A 25,936-nucleotide genomic window follows, 5' to 3' on the forward strand; every position below is an offset into this window, starting at 1 on the left:
GCCCAAAACACTTCCTTTCCCCACAGCACTGCAGATCAGATTTTTGTTATATTATTCTTCATATTACAGTATTGGCTGCAACGTAAACACCAACCCCAAATTATCTAGTGCTTTTTCAAAGTGGTGCACTTGAGAATCTTTCTCAGTCCAAGTTCACACAGTAGCATTTATTCTAACCCCAAACATGCTGAAACAGTCCCTCTATGCAACTTGGGGTCTTTTCGGGTTTTGTAAATGAATGAGAACTGCCTTGAAAATGCCCTCAGGGGAAGAGACAATGGAGGGTACAAACCAGAGAGACGAGGAAGATAACAAGGACAGGAGAAGCATAAAACTAGCAGTAGCAGTATGGGATGTAGAGGGTGAGAGAATTTGAGTGAAAGCGATGAAGAATGGAAGAAAAAGAGGAAGGAAAGGCCCAGGTTTCTTTTCCATAACTGGATTCCTGGGTAATGACTGGGCTGTAATGGTACAGAGCCTCAATTCGCCAAATGAAACAAGAGGCCCAGCCAGCCCGATGATGTTTATTTCTCTCCATTTTTCATCTTTTCCTTTTTTTTTCATCTGTGACATAAAAATCATATATACAGAATCTGCGTTTAATTTGTACAGCAACCCACTGTTTTCTTCCCTTTTTCTCATCTGCTACCCGCTATTCTTTCTTGCACATTCAGCAAAGTCCTCTGGCCAAAGCAGGGATTTGTGGCCTGCTAACCAGCGGAGGGGATATTTTCTGAGAAATCCCCTCTGCCAACAACTTTCTTCGTCGTGGCCTCATATGCTGACCTGAGCAAACGCCTTTTGAATCGCTGCTGAAAGAGACTTTGGTCCATGCTGTCTTTGTTTAGCAGGGACATAGAATTGGACAAGTTGGTAGAACAGGTTCAAAGAAAAGAGCAGTGAAATATTTTTATTTAATGTAGCTGTATTTTGACTTGGATGAATGCTCATATGAAGAAATGATTAGTGAATCCCTGATCACACATCAGCAAAGTCAGCAATAAACCTGCAGAGAGCACTTTAAGGCTGCACACTCACGCACATTCAGCAACCTCAGTAGTGTGGAACAGTTTGTGTTCAGTGAGACTGATCAGCTCTGCGAGCCACCGATGGGCGGCCACAGTGGCTGCATGAGAGCAGGCCAGGCTGCATGCCACGGGGGATTTCTGGGATCAGTGAATCTCTCCTTCTATCTCTGTATGGCTCACAGGCTCCGGCTTTTGGAGCAAGCACGATTTCTGGCCACGGTCCTTATTTGGTTCGATTTACGGGCGCCATGTAGCGACCGCAGAGTCAAAACCCAGACATGAATTCTCTCTCTGCGTCCACTGTCCAAGCAAACCACATCAACCAAAGCATTTAATACAATTGTGGTTTATTTTGATGTATTGGCTGTTACCTGAACTCACAGCACTAGATATTTTAAATAGATTTGCATAGTTTCACATCATTCTCCAGTAAGCTTTTGTGGGTACATTTAGATTTACAAAATTATTTACCGTATTTATTTTGTAGAAACTTAAAGTAATACAGTCTACTCAACAATGGTGGGTAAATGTACCCTTTGCAGTGTATTTACATCCTAACTGTGGCAGTTACAAACACACAACCACTTATATTATATATAATCCCTCCTACTTACAGATCCTATTTTTTTAAAGGATTTCACCTAGTTTTTCTAATTTCACCTAATTTTGTGAATCCTAGCTAGTGTTGCATTTCCATACTAAATGATATAATAAAGATGGTTATCAAACTACATATGCACTCCATGAGATGTTGCCACACCTTTTGCCCAACTAAAGTCTTTTCCAGACTCCATTTGAGAAATGCATTGTGCGCCACTACCCCTTTCCTCATCCATCCACACGTGGCAGCTCCACCAGCAGCCACACCCTCTCCCACTGTTGTCCCGAGCCAGGCAGTTTGGCAGCCTGTGCCCACTTATTGCCAGAATTAAAAATGTTTGTTCAGTTAAGTGTTTCTGCAAATGGCTTAACGGTCTCATGGGCTGTCGGGCAACTGGAGTTCAGGTGGTCTGGTCCTTGACGAGGGACTGATTTCACTTCTGTCATTCTCCTTCCAGACATGATTCCTGGATGCATCAAGGTAGCAGAAGCTGGCTGAGGTTTCATAATCTAAACTAAAAAGTGGCCCCATGGCATGCAGCGCCTTAGCAGCCCCATAGCCTTTATCAGTCCTGCACGGACGTCTGACTGCACCAGTTGAGTTGAGGCAAGGCGCGTGAAACATTTCTGACATTTCTCGAATGTGTGGCTAATCAGGAATGGCTGCTCATGTGTGGAGGATTCTTTAAGTGGGGAAGATGGGGAAAAAAGGGGGGAGGTGATGCTGTACAGCTGTATAGCACTTTGGGGGTAGAACATACAGTTCTGCAAATGATCTGTCAATATCCACGTACCACATGTAACAAAACACTTTTTTAGCCAATTTGACAATTAAGATCCTAGATTGTAAGTGCTTAGTTGAAACCTAATTGTAAAAAACTATTGTTACTAGAGGAAAAAATGGCTTCTTAAGATATTACTATTAGGAATGTGCTGGTTAGGGCTTAGATTTAAGGGTCAGTTGCATTTGGAGCCTGAGACGAAGTGTGATTAAAGGAGGAAAGTGAGACGCTGAGGTTGAGGTGCATCTTGTGCAGAAAAATTATACTGAACAATAGTGAATACTTTTGTGCTTGTTGCTTTTACAGTGAAATTGAAATTATAGACATTTCATAGAAATTTGCCTGGAATTTTTATGGCAAATAGAAATAGAAATACTTGAGTGTGAGATGTATGAAAGGAATTGTGTAATGTCTACTATGACACATTCACCAAGAAAAACACTGTCAAAAGGATACAGTTTTGCTGCGACAACTTCTCTCACCCCGCCGGAGTTATGTAGCCTGCGCAGGCCATAAATATCAGCGTTTTATAATCTTAATTAAACAGACATTTTTCTATGCTCCTCCACGAGCCAGCTCCCCCTCAGACCCAGCAGGTTCCTGTGACGATGCCAAGCACTCCCCTCCACAACAACAGCAGCATTCAACAGGCTAAGATTTAGAACTCTTCAAATATTGGCTGCGCTGGCTTTCGTGGGCCAGGAATGGGAAGGAGAAAAGTTTAGGAGGGGGTTGGTGTTGGTTGGGACTCTCACCTCTACCTGTTTTCTAAACTTCTGGAAAATATACTTCCCACATCCAATAGAAACTGGAGGCGACAGGAGACAGGGGTGGGGGGCGCTTCCATTAGTGGAGTTAAATGAGATCGAGGCTAAAGAAGCAGCGGGGAGAGAGCAAGCAAAAGAAGATTTAGATCCCCCAGAAGAGACAGCGCACATATTGAGAGGTGGGTCGGCTCCCACCACCGCCCGAAGGCTTTACTCTATTCACACTAGACACATTAGTATTCTAATGCCAGTGGGAATATGTATGACCAGAGAGAAAGAGATGCACAGTTCTCTGCCAGAGAAGCAGGAGAAAAGACAAAGGAAGGAGAGCGACATTAGCGACAAGAGAGACATTAATGTGGTGATGACCTGTGGGGAGAGAGAGGGGAGAGTGAGGAGGGAAGCACTAATACATAGAGAGGGTTTATAAGATGAAAACATTTATCTCCCTGCAGTCATTTCTCTGTGCCTCCATGCCAAAGAGCAGCACTTTGAAACCAGAGGGGCTCTCTTCCCACGCCTGTGCACCCCGGTTCACCTTCATAGTCAGACAATGACTTGATAATGAAGAATTACAGTACAGGCTGCAGCTTTTGTTCTACAAAACAGATATAATTTAACCTCGTGCTCACATCATTTACTGCAAGTAAAGGTCCTGCACTTAAAATCCTACCTGAGTAAAAGTGCAGAAATATTATCAGCAAAATGTTAAAGTAAGTAAAGTAAACCCAGTAAAGTAGCATTTTACTGTTGTAGCTGGTTGAGGTGGAGCTATATCTAACTAATGTACAGTTAGTTAGTCCAACTTCAGGGCTGGGCCCCTCCAAAAAGGTTACAAGATAAATCTGAGGGGTCATGAGATGATTCATGAGGTTGGAAAGAAGAAAAAACTGTTCTGCAACACCAATGTTTATGAATCTTTTGGAATCTTTCTCTATTCTTTGCTTGCTTGAAACATTGGAGAGTTTTTTCCTCTTTGGGCCTCAACGTAGACATCTGAAACATTACATGGAGCACCAACTAGACACTGCTTTATTGTAAGAGGTCACGAAAGGTTTGGGAACACCGGTAACTAAACTCAAAATTATATTTATGTAAAGTACTTGAGTAAATGTACTTAGTTACAGTGCATCAGTTGTGGAAAGGTAGGTCTAAAAGAAAAATTTTGCCCAATAGAAAAGAAAATGCAAATAACATTTTCATTGCACAGAAAACAGCTGATTTACTGTTTGAGGCTTCTGTCCAGCCATGTAGCAGAAAACAAGTGAGTAAAATCCAGTTTTGATCACCACAAAGCATGCAACCACTAATATAAATCAAATGTATTAATGAGAGTTCATGCCTTTTTTTCTCTTTAACGTCCCTTTTATTTCCTTATGGACTGTAAATCACTTTGACAGTAGCTTCACACATTCAAGAACCGTACATGGCGTGCACATGTAGGACATACAGTGAAGTGAAAATGAAAGCAATGGATTTAAACTATTTAGCAAATAAATCAACTGAGCTGAAATAGTTTACTCTTGACTACACGCCTGCATCTGTACACTTCAGAATGACTAAACATGTGTACACAACAACCTGATGCTTGTTACTATTTTCACCATGTCCAACGAGTTGCGATCATCTTGAAGCCCCATGTCAAAATGCATTTTCTATGCTCCCTTAATAACTCAGGCTAATCACTTTAGCATTGTCTCTAGGGGCACAATGCCTTCCCTCATGTCCTGTATCGTAGCAAGGGGGCTAGGGAGCGGTCTGGTGATGGTGTGTTGAATTTGGGTGACAGGGTCCCAGTGGGAGTGGGTGCCCCTCTGTCCCTTAGATAATCCCCAGGAGAAAGGGCCTGCATTTAGGGTGCGTTACGCTTAATCCGGGAGGGCCTTGTTCACAAAGGAGCTCGGCACTTCCTCTGGCCTGGGAGCTTCCGCTGGTCTGGGGGGCCTGGCGTGGGTGTAAGTACATACATGAGCCAATAAAACACGTCCTCACTACAATGGAACAAACAACAGACATATAGACACACTCTCTCTCTCTCACACACACACACACACACACACGCATACACGCAATGGTGGACAGAGAAGTGCGCACGGGAGAATCAAAAAAACAAACTTGTAAATTTACACTGTCCTTATCGGGAGCCAATCCAAACAAGCAGCCCCCGCACACAAGGGCTAATAGAAGTAAACATTGTGCACACAGACGCACACACACAACATACTGTGGACAGAGACGAAGTTAACATTCTGCCCCTGGGTATGATGAAATCAACGTTGTGTGTACTATAGAAAGATCAGCTCAGTGAAAAACTGAAAACAAGAGCGATCTAACAGCTCACCGCCTACAGATAGTTTTATATTTACAGTACAAACAGGATGACAGCATCATGTAATCACCACTTCAGATGCCACACAGAGTCCCAGTTTCCTCATACATACAGTAGATGTGATCAGAGGATGCTGGTGGATGATGTATATGCTTCAACTCCATTCCCTGGCAGCATCTGTGTTCCTACCATCAGGGAAAATGAATATATATATAAAAAAAAGATCAAATCTGCTCTTTTCCTAAACACATTTTCCCTCTTATTTACCACAAAAGCAAATAATACTCACTAAGGCAGCATGTAATATTTAGAGACATTTACGTAAACAGCTGAGGGATATTATTCCATATTTCTCTGACATGATTCCACACGCAAGTTTGGATTAGACGTTTCGAAAACGGCAAAAAAAAAAAAAGAAGAAAGGAATGGTGCCTCTTTTTCCTCATTTTCAGACTTGCTTTTCCTTCCCATACCATTTCATGCTGACACATCCTCTTTCCTCTGTGGGCTCCCTGATATTTTCATCTGGCCACAAGCTACAGCAGAATAGCGATACAAATACTTATTTACTTGAGCTTAAACTGACATTTAAACTGCTGCCACTTCAGCTATTAACAGTGCACACACATACACGAATTCTGGTGCAACAACTTCAACTGAAATTTCAGTTCTCTCATCCTTTACTTTTTAAATAACAGTTTGAGTGCTTTCATGGCTTACGCATTGGCTGACATTTCAGCTAGTTTCATCTCTTACTTTTCAGCTGACTCTCCGATTACTTTGAAGGACTTCAAATTTAAACAAAATTTGCAAACGCTTGTTACACTTAAACTGATTTCACCTGCACTTCCATTCCATTCACTGTTAAGTGCTTCAACTTCAACTGCAACTCACATACACATGCAAATATTAACATATTAAGATATCTTAACTTGTTTACAGTGTCACATTTTCAGTGTAAGCAAGCCCACTTAAATTTTCTTCAGAAAATGTAGCCGTGTCTGCTTCTAAATGCTATCTTACTATAGGGTCACACGCTTTTTCACAATTTTTGGCAGTCTCTTTATTTTCCAGTGTGACAAACCCCATCCATTTGGCACCAGCACAGACAAAAATAAACCATAATGAGTATTTAAACCATCTCTGTGTGACTCAGGTCTGACATGAAGATAAAGCCTTCTCCCCAGGCCCCTTTATTCTCTGAATGCTGACCTTTGGCTGAACGGTATTTCAGCAGCAGTGCGTGGTCAGTACATACCTCATACTTATATAAGATAATATAATATATAATATAATAAGAATTATGAGCAGTGACACAATTGTATATCAGCGTAATGTCCAAACCCTGCCATCATCCCCGTCTTGCAGCATTATGGACTCATTATAAAATAGCCTACCAGTCCAGGCCACTTGTTTTGACAGAAAGAGGTCCTACACAGCACTGGCACATGTCCTTATGTGTGGCGTCCACCAAGACTAACTACTCGTGACAGTGCCAGGAGTGTGTGTGTGTGTGTGTGTGTGTGTGTGTGTGTGTGTGTGTGTGGGTCTATGTGAGTGCACATTAAGTCTGAGGGGAAGCATGCCTAATGTGGGAGAGAAACAGTGAATCCAACATGGCCACTAGCCAGCGTCAGTGTACCCTTCTTGGAGAATTAGCCTGTCAATCCGTCCTAATTCCCGAAGACACAGGCTGCTCTTACACCCAGGTTGAGTTTAAACTGGAGGGACTGACTCTCTCAACTGTTTTCTCAGGATTGGGTGCAGACAGGCCGGCTGGCAAAATGTGCAGCAGTCAGGTCAGGCCGCACAGGAGAGCAGAGCTGCTGCACAAATACAAGTCTTGTCCAGAGTCAAGCTGGCACTGTTGTGTTAGCTAGCTGCATGACTGTGTGTCTCTAGGTAAGCATCCAGAAGAATACGATACTCACCCGCCTGGTTTAGAGATGTCACACACACAACATGGTTAACCACATCAGAAATACTGTGTGCAGGAGGATTTAAAGAGCATACCTACTAGACAATGTTCAGATCAAGGAGGCAGTGGGATCATCGTGTATGCTTAGTTTCACCTGAAAACTTCACACCAGTGTTTATGCTGTTTGTTCAAGGACTGCTACTGACCTTTCTCAACAACTTGATATCCTGCCTCCAGTGTTCATGTGCTTAATATTATCTTTTGGACACCTATCATGAATTTTTGAGGAGCACAATGAGGCTACTTTAGGGTCATAGGAAGGCTAAATTAAGCTACTTACATAAAGGTTGCAAAGACTGATCTCTGATGGCATTAAGACATCCACTGCTCAGTGCTTTTCTAATTAAAATCAGCTGAAATTATTCAAAGCACTTTTAAAACGAAGTGAAACCATCCAGGGTGGAAAAATGAAGCTAACACTGCCAAAAATGGCGGTTTATAAAATGGCCACTTGAGGCTGTCTCGAAAAGCGAGTTATGCAATTATGCATAATGCATGTTATGCATAAATAAAGGTCCCATATAGTAGAAAGTGAGATTTCCATGTTGTTTTGATTATATAGCAAGTCTAGGCGCTATATAAAAGCTGTGAAAACATAAAGAAATAAAAATCGATCCACAGAGAAATGTACACAGCCTGTATTCAGGAACTGTGCCTTTAAACAAGCCGTCAAGCCTTCTGTAAGGCTGTGATGTCACAAGTCAGATCCTGCCCTCAGCACAGTCCACTATCCAATGTTTTTTGTTATTTTAACTTCATTAACACAACACCAAGCTGTCATTCCACTGAGCTAGCAAGCTACAAGTCAACGCTGCGCAATCTTTGGATGTCAGGAAACCAACATTTTACATAGCCTTCCCAAGATTTCTGTTTTTCTCTCTGATGGCCTCCGGCTGCATTGCCTCAAGTCTGGGTAATGAACATTGGAGTGTTTCCTGATGGACAGCTAGCTTTACTTGTTGCTAAAGTAGTGAAAGTAATATAATAACATAACAAGTAACGTAACTACTTACTTTTATCACCCAGTAATAAGTAACTAGTAACTTTTAAATATTATTTCATTTCATATCATGCACAAACCTGGCACATTGCACATATTTGTTGTTAATTGTTAATCGTTGTTCTATATTTGTATATTTTATTCTCTTCTGTTGCAATACGTCTGTGCAATACAAACCAGAGTAATGCACATGTAAATATCTGGCACATAGTTCTTTCTCTGCAAATAGTTGTATTATTTTTCTCTATTCTTTTATTATTCTTATATAACTTGCATTTGTTTATTCCATATTTATATATTTTGATTTACAATTTCTGAGTAACTTGCCCAACACTGGTTGGCAGAGGGCCTGACTGCTGTTGACACTCATTTAGGGGCGAAAGGCCATTCACATTTGTGTTCCACCAGCTCATATATCTAACACCTGTTGCTTGGCCCAATTCAACAAGTCCAACTCAAGCACTTATCTCTGGGTGTACATGTGTTTTGGGAGACATAAGCTTACTACTGTATGTGTAAAAATGTACAGAGTTTATGCCAGCATGACGACTCTTGATGATTTATTGCCCTGTTCCTACTATCTTGCTGGCAGTGGATTTGAGGTTGTGTTGCATAATTAGCAAACAAAAGATGGAAAGCCACAATGTCTAAGTAGAGAATATACAACCCCTTATTTAATTTAACCAAAAACGACAGTGCCAATATTAAAAGAAAAGCAAATTAAGCTATAAATATAACAGACAAAAAACAATGAGTTATTCGTTTATAATCTTTACAATGCTGTGGGATCGTTTTGGGATTTAATGTAAGCAACTGAAAACCACTATCATAATCATTGAACATTCAAAGGAGAACAAGCTCTTCAAGATCCTGACATAAGCCTTGACCTGTGTCAGTTCATAGGAGAGCTGTCACCTGTGTGTAGTTAGATGTGCTTTTATGACATCAATACTTAAGCATTCAGGATTGAGTATTGCGCAAAAAAGCAAAGTGATGAACACACATTATCAAAAAAACATTCAAGGGATGCGTCCCTGTAAAAAGATGCACCTGAACTAAACAGAGACTGGATGCTGTGGTATTCATTGATACATGAAAATGTACATTAATGATACATAACAGATGAATGAGGCTGATGGGTGAAAAGATATCTACAGTAGACAGTGAGTTGCATTGTTCCAGCCTGTGTAGATCTAAGCATGGTGAGACTACTGGGAGAGGCAGCAGAAAGCACTTTCACAGACAGTGAGAAGACACAGACATACATAAACAGAGACAGACAGACTGCTGTTGCTGGGAAGTGCCTATTTACGTATATTAAAAAGGTACAGTGGTGTCATGCTGTATGTTTATGCGCGGTAGAGCAAGATCCTTTCAGCACAGTTCTGGCCAACCAAGCTGGCGTACTGCTGCACCTCCGTCTCGTCGCTGGAGCCTTTGCGTTTGCGGGAGTAGGCTGCATAGGGCATGACGGTCCGTCTGTATAGCACCAGGGCTCGGCCCACGTCCTTCAGCACCCGAGCATCTCCTGGATACAAGCAGGCACACATGAGAATATAATAAGGACCAGTGTAGACACATCAAGCACAATAAACAATGTTCTTATTTTCCCCCATTCTTATGAGTTAACCTCTGAATGACTTGGCAAGGATACACCATTATTCCGAGAAGCTGTTGGAGGAGCAGAAAGCATCCCCCCCCCCCGACAGTACTAATTCCCCTATGCCCTAAACCTGGAATCATGGTGGTGCGTGAGCAGGCTAGTTAGTTGGCCTTGTTTAACGGGGGCCTTGCTCCCTGCTGCCTTGCCAAACCCAGCATTTCATCAGGTCCTGTGTCATATACTGCCAGCTCTCATTAGACCAGTAAAAACACTGTTAATCTCAAATGTGTGCGTGTTCAGCAGCTCTGACTGGTCCTCTGGAGAGTCGGGTTGGGAAAAAAAATTTAAAAAAAGAGTAAAAAAAAAAACCAACTACAAAAAACAGCGACCCTCGTTGTGACACTAAAACCGCTGCCTCCAGCAGCGAGGTTGAGCCAAGCTGCCCACAGCTGGCACCAAGACGACAGGCAAGGGGTAGCACAGCAGGAACTATCAACTGAGCCAACCTGACCTGAATATCTTGCACAAAATCCATTGTGAGCACTAATAATTTTCCAACTCCAGTCAGAACTGAGGGGTCTTTCATTTGCTGTCAGTCACTGGAACTTCAATACGCACCTCATGTCACACCGTCTTCCCAATGAATGACACCCCTGATCTACTCTCTCTAATTGCCCTCTCAAAAAGATTTTATTCCTCTCCGTAGCTCGTCTTCTCCAAACATTGTGCTGTTCTACCAAGTGTAAAATGCATAAAATGTATATTATAACACATTATATCCCCTACACACTCTTCATAAAATATTTAATCCAATCAGCCTCTCCTTTCTGGAGCAGTCATGGTCTGGCCTAGCAGAGAGGAAGCAGATGAAAATAAACTTCGGGTCAGGCTGTGGAGAGGAGCTTGCCAGGCCGATGGCGACACATCAGTCAAACAGGAGCGAGTTAGATTTGGTATTAATAGAGCTCAGGGCCTCCCACTCGCCACTACCACTCTCCCTGACAATACTCATGTGGCTCACAGCTGAGCACCCAGGTGGTACGAGTGATGTGAGTGCACATATTTCTGTCTAATTCCATAAATATTCGCCATAGTACTGCCAAATCCCACCTGATCACCTAATAAAACAGGAAAACAAGACAATAGAGAGGAAAAACTGCAAAAATGTGATGCAATACCACAATCAAGGGTCTTTTCTCTTGTGCCAGATGTTAATTGGGATCTCTAGTTTACAAAGTACCTAAAGGCACTCTGGACTGGATCTTCATGGGCTGTTTGTGATCAGAAACTTGATATGAGCAATATGAGTCAACTAACTTTGCGGCTGTGATCAGTTAGAATGTTACAGGCCACAAGTTTCACTGAAACAGGCAATGTACCAGTATGGCATTAAATTTGCACAGGCACTACCTGAAAAGCAAGCGAGCGAAAAGAGAGTGGAGTATGAACATAAACCCCCGAGGCGAGGCTCCTTGCCCCCCCCCCCACCATAAAGATATTTTCATATTTCAACTTTCTTTTTTTTCAAACCACACTGTGGATTCATATTTTATTTATTAGCCTCATTTCCCTGCTCAGTAATGCCCTAACCACTGTGTCTTTCCCCTTCTTCGAAAAACTGCTGAGTCACATAATTGAAGAATGCTTGATACAAACTTTTAAATGAAGAAAATCAGCAGTATGGTAAGTCTCACCATGTGTGGAAATGGGTTTTAAAAGATGTAAACATGTTATGCAACTTTCACATGACCATAATTTTGGTCCATGAAGAATTAATGTGTCCTGATGGGATGAAAGTGAAAATATTTAATAGTTCTATGCTTCCTTGATAAGTTAAGCTGCCTTCAGCATTGTCTCTCTCAGCACTCTGTGTCTCCTCATGTTCTTTATCAGTGTGACAGCCCACTTAAACAGTTACGCAGAGTTACACTTTGTCCACTCAAATGTGTGACACTGGTCTAAAGCAACACTGTCCCTTTGTGAAGATATTACGTAGTGATCATTTTAATGAACAGCAGCATGCAGCTTTAAGATGGTCTATTAACCTCAACAGTAATACTGAGCAGAGGCCTCATCTCTCTCTCTTACTCAAGGCAATCCAAACATCCGTTCCTCACATAAACAACTTTCACTTCACTCACTCCGTCCTCCATCAGTGCCCCCTCCTTAGTTTGAGTAGCTGCAGACCCTGTTCTCGTCAGGCCCACCGGACGTTCAGTGACACACCGCTCCGAGGTCACAGCTCCTCTGGGTCGGGGTTCAAGGGTCGGGGGCTAGAGGAGTGGTGAGGGTCGGTCGGGGAGTGAGAGGGTCAGGACTGAGGCTAGAGGCCTCGACACCTCGCCACGCTCCTCTCTCTCTTCCCATCCATCTCAAAGTTTTGAAACACTGGCTTAACACCAGACGCTGGTCAAAGGCAGGCCATTGGGTTATGACCACTTCCTATGACCCAATGTTGCAAATCTAAAAGAGGGCTCACGTTTGAAAAGAAAAAGGCCAACATGGGCAAGACTGCTCTTTCACCAGAAGACCTGGGTTCAAGCCCCTGTGTTAGCACATATCCGTCCAGCTCAAAGCGAGACCCTGAATCTCTGTGACCCCGGAGTTTTAAAATGAAAACAGGGTCAGCAGCGTTTTCAAACGTTTCCATTTTAGTGTTCGGATTTGCTGTTCTGAACGGCAGGCGTAAACGAAGCAAAAATGCTGCGTTTTAAAATGAAAACATATCTGATATCTGTCTCCTCTCCACTCTGAATGGGAACATTAAAGCAAGCCAGACTGAGGAGCAGAGCAAAGTGGCTCTGACAGACATATGAAAGTGTAGACTGTAAAAACTAGAAATATAGTAGAAAGGCCAGGAGGTTATGGGTGGTAGCTCCCCCGCCTAATGTTTTGGCTTCACTTTGCGTGGCTGAAAGCACAAACACTGTAGATCTCAGAATGAATTAGCTTGATGAGAAATGAATGTGTGAATTCCTATGTATGAGTCATGAAAGAGAAACCAACAGAATGAGAATATTTGTTTTCAATATTTTAGATATTTTTAATAAACGCAACTTTGTGTAGTACGTGTATGCAATATGTAATTTTGTGTGTCTGTACTGGCGTCCAGGGGGTGACAACTTCTATCACACATTTTAGTAAGTGTTTATCCTGCTGAGTGGGAAATGGCCCTACTTTTCTTCTCTGTCAACCAAACACTGATTATGAGTGTGTACGAGATCATACATATGCGCTGTGTAGAATGTGTGTGTGTGTGTGTGTGTGTGTGTGTGTGTGTGTGTGTGTGTGTGTGTGTGTGTGTGTGTGTGCGTGCATACTGTATGTACATTTGTGAAAGGCCACAACGAGGCCCTAGGACCCTCGATATGTCAGCAACAGGCATGTAATCAATGTGAGCCTGCTCTGGACAGAGTTGTGTAAACTTTAGATTAGCTGTCTTTACACACCTCATTAGGACCCGGTCACGCCTACAATCTGGACGCAAAACCAGCACCCCAATTCCCATTCACCCCTTGGGTGAGACTTAGAGTTCGAGGCAGGGCCTTACAACAAGCCTGTGTTAGAATTAATGGGGACTTTGGGGTTTGGTGAAAACAGAAATTTCTTAAACATCTGACATGTGCTGTCAACTTGTTTTTATCTTTATACACTTTTCTGGACCAAGAATTTTTGTTCCCAGTTTAGTTTCTCACTGTCAAGAATTGAAAGTTGTATTGTCATCCTGTATACATTTCAAATATATAGATATTCTTTTGAATATCAACAGAATAAGGTGAAGAAATTAGGAGGTTGTCCAGTGAACAGACTACTGATGACAGTGAGTTGATACACTGGCACATTAAATATCCTCTAAGTATAGAATAGACAAACAAAATTAATGTGACTTTTGACATATTTCATGGAAGTATAGTGAGCAATCAGGCCAGAGTACAAAATGTCATAATGACAGCACACACAGCAGTAACATAAATGGGATTACAATACATAGTTACTTCCTAAAAGATACATAGGTGATTCCCACACCATTACATGCAGTCAGGACTTCCCAGGACTTGCAACATTGTCTTTATTTGGGCCAAAAACATGCCACACATTGACAAACTGCCAATTAGGACGGGACAGGCCCACAGGCCTCAGTGTGCCATGCTGCTAACCTGACGATGACACAGGCCAGGCTGACCTGGTGACTGACCACTGGGTGTATTTCTGGAGAAGACAGAAACCTCCACACCACCACTTGTCTGGCGACCCACAGTTTGGCAACAGACATGAGAGCTAACCATCTAGACAGCTCGCACGGAAATGTAATGACACTGCGTTTGGACAGCTAGGCCTGAAATAATGTCCAGTCCCGTCCAAGATCAACAGTCCATGCAGGAATGGAGGCACCGCAAGAGCCACAGACACACAAACATACTCTGGCCGCAGTGAAAATCGCTAACTCCGAGACCGCCACTTTGTCCTCAGCAATTTGTGCCTACTCAGGGATTAGTGGTGTGATTGACAGGAAACGGTCGGACCTACCAGTGGCTAAGCTGTTAATGGCAATGTTGTAAATAACCTGCCTGCTAATGGTCTTTTAAATGCCCTTATTTCTCCTGGGTGTGGTGCTTTCACCAACATGAGTGAACAACCAAAGATAGCCAGGAAATGGCCAACAAAATGTGTAGAATCCTTAACTCCTTGTGTTGTGTGTTAAGATTTTGATTCTGGGATGGTTCACTCAGTGCCCACAAACCTAACCTCATCGTGCAATTTGACCTGCTGTCTCACCACATTCCCTCCTCGTCTCTCATTTTATTGTACTTTTTTCTCTTCTAGTGCCAGCATACAGCCACCAGCCTCCCTCCCTATCTCTTCCCATTTCTATAAAATACATTTTCACCCCACCTGCCCCATCTATTCTTCTGTTACCCCCCTCATGTCCTATTACTGTCTATCAGTAGCGCTTTCTTGTTTGGTGCCTATTTGGTGATGCAAGTTAATGGGGAAGAGAAAACAGGAGTTGGCTGGCCCCTGTACACTCAACCACCCAGGTTACAGGCTCTGGCAATCTAAAGCATTTTTTTGTATGTATTACCTTTTCGTTCCAAAGCTAAGCATTCTCATACCCATTGGACTGGCACTCTAAATTTTGGTTTCAGTTTTTGTGGGAGCTGTAGGAATTTTACTGCATATTCACCCAAAACCACCTAGAGCACAAAAATGCAGATCAACACAGCAGAGTGAGCAGACAGAGATTTAAGAAATGAGGAGAAAAAGAAAATGTATCTGCCTTTCTGGCTATGCACCTACTTAAAACTCTCACTTACACCCTATTAAACACTCTCCCTGGCCTCCATCTCTCACTCAGCCAGTCCAGGCAATGGGCGTCTGCCAGTCTACCTTCTGCATGCGGTTTATTATTTTTGATATCACTATTCATCTAATGGCAACATGGTCCTTCCATAATGACAGTGCTGGCTCTGCTCTGACCATGCTGAAGGATCACGGGGAGAGAAATCTGTGATCAGAGCTGCAGGCCCTCAGTTTACCCCTGTTCAGTGACTGCATGCTGCCTTGGAGCAAGCAGTATTGAATACACCATCACAGTAAAACCGGATCAGATGTTAACACAAGGTTCATGGGTTCACCAAGAACAGCGTGTATGACGAACTGGAAGACAGGTCAGTATGTTAGCAATGTTAGAAATGGATGCAACTGTATGGGATAAATGCAGAAACATGGTGTTTCAGACATTAAATGCAGTAGATGGGTGATGATAACAGCAGAGTAGTGTGTTGCATAGTTAAACCTGCATCAGGATCCTGGTTGAAACGGGCATAGCGGGCGTTCTCAAGCTGGGGAATGCATCGCTCTATTGGTACCCAGACAAAGGTTTCTGGGCACAGAAGGTCTGAAGGCCGGTACTGCCCCTGGGAAATAAAAGGGGACAGAGAGAAACTATTTGTTATTCATTATCATTTAATTAATCAGCAGAAAATGTGAACAATCGTGAAAATGTATTAAATTTTGTGTGTTTTATCCATGAAAAATAACATTCATTTATTACAGCTTCTATAAGGTGTCTTACCAGCTTTTTTTATATTGCCATAATTGTTTTAACTGTTCATTGGACAACAACAAGCAATGTGAAGACGTCATCCTGATTTTTGAGCATTATTAACACTTTTCTGGCATTTTATAGACTAATCAAACTGCATTATTGACAGGATGATAATGGCCATTATATTATAATAATCAGCCCCTTCAGAATTTTGCGATCGCAACTATTAACAGAAATTCAACAAATCCCTGTGATTTCAGTCCAACCTGCATTTTTGACAAATAACCACTTCTTTCCCCGCTTAAAGTTGTCTTATGTCAGCTTGTCATTTCCTTGTTTACAAGCAGACTTGTGTGATACGTCTCACATTTGCCGAAAAAAAAAAAAAAAAAAAAAAAAAAAAAAGGGACAGTGAAAAACAGTAACGGGATCTTATTTACCAAAGCGGGGGTAAACTGTTTTGCAAGACGGGCAGTATTGTGGTCGAACATAAAAGGAAATCGTCTATTGACACATAGAGCTGCAGAAACGCATGGAGGACGTCAGATGAGACACATCACTATGACACAGGTTGTTCAATCTCTGTCATTTGCAAGTCCTGAAAGAGCCCAGGTTAAGCTGGTTTAAATCCTGGCGGGAAAATATCACATCTACTTTTGCAGTTTTCACATATTCCCACAATTTCATCGCAAAAAACGCCCCAAAACATTGCAACTTTCATCACAATTTTTTAAAAAGCTGCCACAAAATCAGGTATTTTAGGCCACAAAAATCACCCCCCGAAATGCCTGAGGGACTGAATAATGATTAGTTTCAGCCTTAGTAACACCATTTTTCACTATACTAGTGATACTTTATGGTTAAAGGTTTGACAAGTTGTAAACAGAGCTATGGGTTGAGACCCGGATCAAATTCTGCTCAAACTTTGTTAAAGTTCTTTGTTTTGGGAATGTTTCTCTGTGTCAGGAGTGTTATGTTGTCTGCAAACACACCAGCATATTGTAATGTGTGCTTGTGAAATGGGTACAAGTCTGTATTTGACCTAACATTTTGGATGGAAAGTAAACCAAGCCGAACAAAAACAGCTGCAGGGCAAAAGGGAAAAAAATGAGTGAGGGGTTGAAAGAACAGAAAGGACGGGGGGGTGGGGGGAGACTCTATTATCAGAGACCTGTGTTCTATCACATGGCTCCAAACAAACACAAACTGCCGAGATAGCTCTGTAAACAAGCAGGCGCCTGCAACAGGCCCGCTGCACAATCTCAACACACACACAATAATATTTAGAGTTTTGGAGACATTAAACTGAAGGACAAAGACTCTTTATACACAACTGGGGGTCAAAAAGTGCAGGATGCTTAAACTTCGGACAAAAAGAGAAAACACAGATGTCACTATGAACTCATAATAATAAGCAAGACAAAGGAAATACCATCCTGGGAAAAATGCTGTTGCTACACAAGTGCTCTGACCACGACCCATCTGTCAGTGGGCCTATATGGAAAATATGCTGCCTGTTTTTACATGCAGGATCGGATGCCATGAGAATGAACAAGGCTGCTTTACAGCTTTGAAAAATGAAAAACAGAAGATTTTGGGGGATAAACTCATAACCAGGCTTTGCCTTCAAGTCACCCTTTTGCGCTGCGCACAATAAGGTAAAATGGCTACAGGAGAAACGCTAATTTGTATCTCTAAATTCTTACAGTCATGCAAAAAAGTGTACAAGCCAAAACTGAGATAGAGGCTGTAAGGGGAAAAAGCAAGTCAAGCAAAAGACACCAACATACTTTAAGTGCTTCTGCTAACAGATAGATGGAGGTGGATTGCAATGCATCTGTAGCTACAATTGACACACACATTGATCGGATGTACTCCGTGTCCCAACAACCTACAGCCTTCTACAACTGTCAGCACAGTCAGCCTGACACTCTCACACTCTGCCTCACCTCTATAGACTCCTTCAACACCGCAGTGGGACACACCTCTATGTGCAGAAAACACACACACTCGGCAGTAGAAACACAGTGAGACACACATTTTTCCTGCTATAGGCCTCTGCATCCTGACACTGCACCTCATCTCAACCTAGGTGCGTAGAGGGAGGGTGGAAAGGAGAAACAGAGGTGTGAATGGAGTAGCTAGTCTTTTAAGAGAGAGAGTGAGAGACACAGAAGAAAGAAAACATGCAAGGGCAGACCTTTCGATGAGCTATTATTCCGTTTTTGTGTGTAAATGAAGTGGATTCCTGATTTCTAAAGGCTTTTGTTTTGAGTCCACCGTCCAAAATGATATATCCAGTCCTTTGCTGTACAGTTTCAACAGAAAGAGAAGCCTATGTAACCACAATGAGAAGCAGAGTGTGGTCATGGCACAGGCACAATTCCTCAATTCTCAGCCTGAAAAGAGAAAAGGATGAAGAGAAGGATGGAGAAGTGCGAGACGACACAGCTATTAGTGGTCTGGACAGAGGAGAGAGAAAAGAAGGAAGAAGAGAGGGAAAGAAAAGCTTGGTTTGCCACAACCTATCTGTAAGCTTCTTTTCTTTATTGGACTCAAAGTAAAGACTGAGCTCACCACTGACTTTCTTTGTCTTCCCTCTTATTTTTTTCCTTCCCCAAGTTGGCTTCAAGGCCCTGTAATTCACAGCTACTCCTGCAGCTTCCTTGGCTCTTCTTCAGACCAGTGTTTTCTGCGTCAGCTCACAATATCCATCTCCTTTATCTAACAGTTTCTTATACCAACAGAGAATGCAGTCCCCTGAAACAACCAACCTAATAGCTGGTGAGTGAAAGTGTTTTCAAAGTGAAATTGCCTAATTCTACAAATCTATGATCCTGAGTGGCTGTTAAGTGACAGTGACAATATGTGAAAGGCCAGAAAGCCATGTGAGGAAGTTTTTTGTGTGTATATCTATATGTTTTTTTAATATGTCCAGCCACACAGTTGCATTAGAGGGCTACCCGGCCACGCGACAGATTCCCAGGATGAGGTTTTCCGGACGAAAAACATCTTTTTGGTTTGGTCCTCCTCTCTTCAGTGGCTCAGTCCCTCCCTTTCTAAATGCCCAGAGCCTCCCACACAAACCAATCCATCATCCCTCCATCCTTTCTTCCTTTCTGTGCTCGCATGTTCAGACGGATACGGAGGTGATGCCGATAACTGACAACCGCTGAAAGGCTGGTTTAGATAGACAGAATGAAAGAGAGATGGGGGGGGATGAAAAAACAAGTGGTGAGAGACTGAAACATGTACAAACGTCAGCGGATAGACTTGGCCGCCGTCTGAGGTGTGATAAATGAAATGGAGGTTGGAGGGAGGTATGAGGGAGAACGGGAGGGACGAGAGAAAATTAGGTGCAGATGAGTAAAATGATGGTATTTAACGTCACTGAGATATGGACCGGGGCAAGCTGATAGAAGTGATAGGAGCAGTCTTGAGTGCCAGGACGGCGGGGCCCAGCACTGAGAGGATGTTGGAAGCTGGTGATGTAGGGGGAGGACTTGGAAAGATGGGGGAAGAGCTAAGTAGACAGAGGGTGAGATGGAGACAAATGGAAAAACAAAAGAGAAATAAAAAGTTGCATTCAGTGGTAGCCACAGAAAGGGAGAGAAACTTGGGGGGGGGGGGGGGGGGGGGGGGGGGGGGGGGGGGGGAATGGAAACTGTACATTTACAAGTGAGGGAATGCACTCAGACATTTACATCTATTGTTCTGCTGTGCGTTTGTTAATTAATGTGCAGAGGTCACTGTTTATAGGAACGCAATCTTTTTCAGTGCAGGTTTGCCAATGAACTGAACTTTAACAAGGCAGAGGGGGAAATTACTCAACCTCATTTGAATAGCAAGCTGCCCTAGTGTAAACAATTACACAACCTCAATCATCAGACATAAATAAACACATGTGTCCACATGTGGTTGCACAATACTTTGCAGATCTATTATCACCCCGAGCCCCTCGGTGACACAGCATCACTCATTCTTTTCGGGCCACACAGGCTTCACAGACATACAGATAGCAGGGGCCCTGCTGTCAGAGTGAACTTTATTACCAACCCAGTGATTCAAACACATAACTGTCACCTTGCTCCTCTCCCTCATTGTACACCCCTCCCTACCCATTTCTGTCTCGTTTTCTCACACACCTCAAGACAGAGAGCGATGCCCCGGGCCCTTAGCTATGATTTATATGTAAAGCAATTAATCAGACACAAAAATCCAGCGCTTCACTGCAGCCAAGGAATCCTCATGAAAACCTACACTTCTTTTGCATTCTGCTTCTTTTCTTCCTCCCTGCCTGTCTATTAGTTTGGTATGTCTAGAGTTGAGACAACTTTCATCAATCGAGAGACCGTTAGCCAAAAGTGTCTTTCACATCGTCCAAATGGTGGACAGGTAACAAATGGTGGACAGGTAACCACACTAATTCACATTCTGACTCTTAGCTTATTACCAGTTAAATACTTTATTAAAATTTTAAAAACTTGCATCAGGCCAGTCTTTATCTGAACACGTGCTCTGGAGCATAGGGTTGATGGGTTTTATGCTTCATGTGACAACAAAATGGGTTTGTGTGGAGAAAACAGAGGAAGAACTCTGAGTAGCGCTAGCCACCATGGCTAAATGGACAAATTCACCAATTAATGCAGCTATGCTTTTGGCTCTGGCATAAACATGAAGATATTTAATAGATTAATCTGAAAACTAAATCACCAACTTTTTTGATGATTAGTTAATTAATTTAATGCCAAATATTTCTCTGGTTCTCAAATGTGAGAATTTGTTGAATTTGAATATCTTTGTGTTTTGAACCATTGGTCGCCTATATTCTGCCATTACGTCAAACAAGCAGTTAATCAATAAATTGAGACAACTGAAAATATATGAGGCGCTAAAGCCAGCTGAGCAGAATTGCATCACTTAATATGTTAATATGAAAGCAGATCTAAGACACCATCACATCTTGCATTAGAGGGAGAAATTTCGAGGATGAGGTCACTCACTGTTTCGCAGTCGCACACCAGTGTCATGGTTCAAAGTGAACCTCTTTCAGGCTTAGTGGAGGAAAGACCAGAAGACAGGAGGTGAACTTAGTGTAGGTAAGTAAGAGGGGTTCCCTGCCTCCATCTGCATGACTTCACACCACATCTGCTGCTGATTTCCTGCTCATATCTCCAGTTGAGTTTTCACCCACAGTGCCCCTAGCTGAGGTGTCCCTTTATGTGTGTGTGCACAAGTCAGGCACTGTGCAGAATGTCTGACTGCAGCCTCAATGAGTCTATTCTTGTTAACAGTATCAGTACAGCTCGAATCTCTACAGGAAAGAGCATTAAGTTATACAGTAATCTGCTGCTCCACTGAACACCTACTTTAGTATGAGACAGAGTGGCTCCAAGAGTGTGATGTAAGGCTGGTCGCAGAACAGATGAGGTCACTAATGTTAGACCTTGCTCCGTTTGTCTCTGGCAAAAGATTTACTATCCAAAAATAACATGCTATACAAAAGAGAGCCTGTTTTATAATATAGGAGGTTGAGCATGAGCACAATAGTGAATGGGATATTATGTCATGATTACACATTTGTCAAGAACTCTCAGCAGAACACATTTGACCCAAACAGACAAATATGCTCACCATGTCACATTTGTGGTCGCTTCATAGTTCGTTATTCAGCTGATTGTCACTCAGGACAAGCCTGAACTCTGAGGGTATACAAAGAGGTCTAGTGTGACCCAGAGCTGAGCAGACCTACTCTGACCCAGGGTCACATTTAGCCAATCTTACTCAAAAACCAATAAACACAAGTCCTGATCCCTACATCCGTACTCTCTCTCAAACATAGAGCTCTCACAATACACTCCCCTCTATCATCCTAAGACTGTTGAAACACATACATTTTGCCCAGACACGGGGGCATGGCTGGGGGGCCTCTGCTGATGGACGCACGTAAATAGCGCAACTCACACAAACACACATGCAGCTAGACAAATACCACCAAAAGCAGAGGGACAGCACCAGTGAAAGACAAGTCCAAACAAGCGGTGTCTCAGAATATTGGCCCACACAGACGCACTTTCACACGCAGTCTCTGACAATATGTGCATATAGATTTGTGTGTGCGTGTGTGTGTGTGTGTGTGTGTGTGTGTGTGTGTGTGTGTTTGCCCTGAACATGTCTGGGGTCTGTGTTTGGGGAGATTTACACTAACTGCTGCTGTTTAAACACTCGGGGCCCACCAAGGCCTTTTCACCCTACTCAACACATTACCACCGGACGACCTTCAAATACAGCATCCAGGCCGGTAAGTCTCCCCCTTGGGCCCCTAGACAACCCCTACAATGCCCTCCACCCACCCCACTCTGTCCCAGCACTCCCTCGCATGGCTATGCGTCACGGCCCCACGGATGACAGGTTAATGAGGAGAAAATATTTTTACAGGATCACATTTCGACAGAGCCCTGAGAACCAATGGTAGCGCTTTTATGGGCATCAGCTCACAGGCCGGGCACTTTTATCTCTTTAACTCCCCTGGTCTTTATGTGCAGGCGAGCTGTTGCGCCTGTCTGAGACAGACCACGGCTTACTGACTTGCACAAGGAGGCACAGCCCCTAATCTTGGTCTTAAAACCACACCTCAAATTTCTAACTGCAAGACCTAAACCAAGGCCTTCCACCCATACTCTGAATAAACATCTAACTGCATTTATGAGGCAAGCTCCTTCTGTCCAGTAGTTCTTATCAAAGATCTGACTGCATTCCCTCGCCAAAAAGAAACCAGGCATTTCAGATAAAGTCGCACAGCTGCAGCACTTTTGAAAATAAATAGTGGTGATGTTAATGGCAAGGCAAACACCTCAGGATGGCAGCTAGAGAGCTCTGGAATGGCTCAGCATGACACTATCTCCAAACTCTCATTTTCGCCCTTGTGACCTTGACACCTACCCCTCGCTCCTACCCTCCTGCCACCCGCACCCCCACAACTCCGTCCTTCCACACACAGTAAGACTGAATCGTCTGACCTGACCTCTTGAACTCTGCTCCCTCAGACTCTCACCCTGTCAGCGCTCCTCCTAGGGGGTGCCAAGCAGTGGCTGCCCCCAGACTGTGCTGTAGCCTGTTAATGATTTGTTAAAAACACAACTGTGGCCGGATACATGGGGTGAGAAAAAAAAAAGAGACGATGAGGTATAAAAGAGAAGAGAAATTATCAAAATCTTTAAACAAATGTCTCTGCTGAGAGGTGCACTGTTGGTGGTCTCCTGTCGAGCTAAATAAAACAACACTGTTTCTGTCAGAAAGGCTCCAATTTAAGAGAGCTGGAAGGCAGCAAAAGAGGTATGCTTTAGCTTGTAAATTTTACAAAGAGGGTGTAAATGGGCCGGGTTGGGTTTGATCTTATTTTGATGGGCACAGGTTTTCTAACATGAGGATTGTTGGAAGGTAATGCAACTGGCATAGTAGAAGAATACATTCTAAAAACCAAATGAATATTGCTTCATCTAAGGAAAACAGAAAGAGCAAAAAGAAAGAAAGGGCTAAAGAAATCAAACTATTACGGTAAACACATGAGAGACTGTCAGTTTCAGCATCGAACACTGAACTCACCACAGTAACATTATACTACCTCTAGCTGAGCCGCCATGCTTTGTGCATCTGAGCATGCAGATATGACAATTGCAGAAACAGGATCCTCCCGACTGCAAAAATACATATCACTCTTGCTGCCTTCTAGCCCAGTAATAACATCAGACTAAATTAACAAAATGTGACTCCAGGTTTTATCTCTGAATGAAATCAGTTGAAAGTTTGCTCATTCTGATCCCTTCTCTCTCCATCAATCTTTCATCCCAAACCCAACCATGGTGGCTGGTTTTGTGAACAGTTGCTGAAAGAAGAATGGAAACAAAAAGGAGGGAAAGAAAGAGGGAAAAGGGGTGGCTGTACGGTGCCTGGACCTGTAGGGCCGCTGAAGCATAAACCCACAGTTCCGCCGTTCATGGTAAACCTTTTCAATGCAACTCAAAATCTATCAAAAGGATTATATACTTTATGCCAAGAGCAAAACATAAACAAAAATACATAAGAAAGGAATGCCCTCATGAACAAATCTAACAAATAATCAAAAAAAAAAGCTGTGTACTGTAGCATGGTGCACAGGGATGGGGGCCTCTGTGGGAAATACCCACCTCTAGATGCCTCAAACTCACTTACTGCCACTCTCAATCTTCTCAGATGTACAACAAGTGACACACAGAATGTGAAGTCACACACATACACATAACATACTGTCTGAATAGGACCCTTGAGTGAAAATAACATGCATGAAGAGACCTGATAACTGTGGCTTAGAGCCTTTTAGCATGTCATAACCTGCAACTGCGTACCTGGAGAGGACACAGACTATTTGAGGGAGAGATTCATTACATTAATATACACAGGTAGTTATTGATGGCCCCGCAATGATTCAGAAAGCTGAGTATTGTTTGCATTTTTGGGCCAACTACTGAAGACTGATTTGATCAAACTGAAATATGTATGACAAACCTTTAGTATTGATCACTTGTCAACCTTAAAAATAACATCTCTGTGTGCAGGTGTGTATTTGTGTGTCCTGAGAAAATGAGGTCCGATGTACATGCCTGAGCTGGGAGGCACTTTGTCCTGTCTAATTGATGTCATGAGAACTAAGCTCATGCAGCAGGTGACAGAAAGGCCTGCAGGCGCACACAGATTAAGGGAGACATTAGCATAGCAGCAACTGACTGAAACAGTCGTATGCTAACATACTTTTCCATACAGTGGCTGACACCTGGATGGATTCATTTCCGGTCCACTGAATTCAAAAGCTTTGGCCATGTGGAAAACTACTGGCTGTTGCTAGAGAACTGACCGGCTCTCTGACAGTGTTTGTTGTTTGTGGGCGAGGAGGAGTTGGGTTGAAAGGGAACGGAGGTGCAGCTGCTGCGAAAGGGCTCTTTAAAAGTCAGTGAAGTACCGCCGGGAAAACGAATAATGCTTTTCATCTTGCCTCCTTTTCTCATTTGGCACACATTTTGTCACTGCTTTTTTTCCTCTCCATCTGTCCTCTTCCTCCTCTTTTCACTCATTTTGCTCACTCCCTCTTTCTTCCTCTCTGTGGAAAATTTAATGGTTTCCTGGGCTCAGAGTGAGACATTCTTTCACTGTGAACAATAATAACAAGAGTAAGAGCCACTTCATGTAACTCTCTCACTCCCTCACCAACTGGGTACAACTGGATGTTCTGTCTGTGTGTGCGCGCATGTATGCCGCACTTGAAAAGTGCTTGATCTGTTAAGACCAGGTACAGCAGACTGGTGAAGCCAAGTGGCTGACCGGCTCGTTTGTTATCATCAAAGTCTGCTTATTTAGTACTTATAAAACAACCGACATGGACAAGTGCTCACACACCTCTGCAAAGAAATGGAAAATCACTCCAACGTGGCACGGATCTTTTACTCCTTGTTCTGTCCAAAATAAAAAGTGGAAATGTATCAAATGAAAGCTAATGAAACTCTGAGTACATGGTGTGAGCTTCTGAAGCTGGACGGTGAAGTTACTGGAGGACAAGTAAATAAAATATGGTGAGAAAAAATTGTATACTCTCAAGGCTGCAGTACTCTGATGGACACTTTAAGTGTATGTTCACATTTGACCACAATCCATCCAAACAAGCTACCAATATTGTCTGACATCCCAGGCTACAAAGTCACAGTTACCCTGTCAAGTCACAAGGGCAGTTAATTCAGATGACTTCTAGCTACACAAAAAAAAGAGTAGCA

General features: G+C 42.9%; 1 protein-coding gene and 1 long non-coding RNA gene across 5 annotated transcripts in view; both read right to left on the bottom strand.

Annotated features, from left to right (window-relative positions):
* Window positions 1-4,566: 4,566 nt before the first annotated feature.
* On the bottom strand, window positions 4,567-7,821 carry LOC123984319. Its single transcript, XR_006828419.1, has 3 exons — window positions 7,631-7,821; window positions 5,619-5,691; window positions 4,567-5,121 (listed from the first exon to the last, which is right to left on the bottom strand). It is a non-coding gene; the product is annotated as an uncharacterized LOC123984319 (long non-coding RNA).
* Window positions 7,822-9,130: 1,309 nt separating this feature from the next.
* The window catches only part of LOC123984281 (arginyl-tRNA--protein transferase 1), a 54,518-nt gene continuing 37,712 nt past the window's right edge, over window positions 9,131-25,936 (bottom strand). For 3 of the 4 annotated variants that reach the window (XM_046071079.1, XM_046071078.1, XM_046071077.1), the window contains 2 exons: window positions 15,885-16,005; window positions 9,131-10,012 (listed from right to left, as the gene is read on the bottom strand). In XM_046071079.1, coding sequence (XP_045927035.1) covers window positions 9,834-10,012; window positions 15,885-16,005 — 300 coding nt within the window. In that variant the 3' untranslated portion in view covers window positions 9,131-9,833. The remainder of the gene's footprint in view (window positions 10,013-15,884; window positions 16,006-25,936) is intronic. The other variant, XM_046071080.1, reaches the window with a different exon arrangement.

Source organism: Micropterus dolomieu, linkage group LG15 (genome assembly GCF_021292245.1).
Source record: "Micropterus dolomieu isolate WLL.071019.BEF.003 ecotype Adirondacks linkage group LG15, ASM2129224v1, whole genome shotgun sequence".
NCBI classification, from domain to species: domain Eukaryota; kingdom Metazoa; phylum Chordata; class Actinopteri; order Centrarchiformes; family Centrarchidae; genus Micropterus; species Micropterus dolomieu.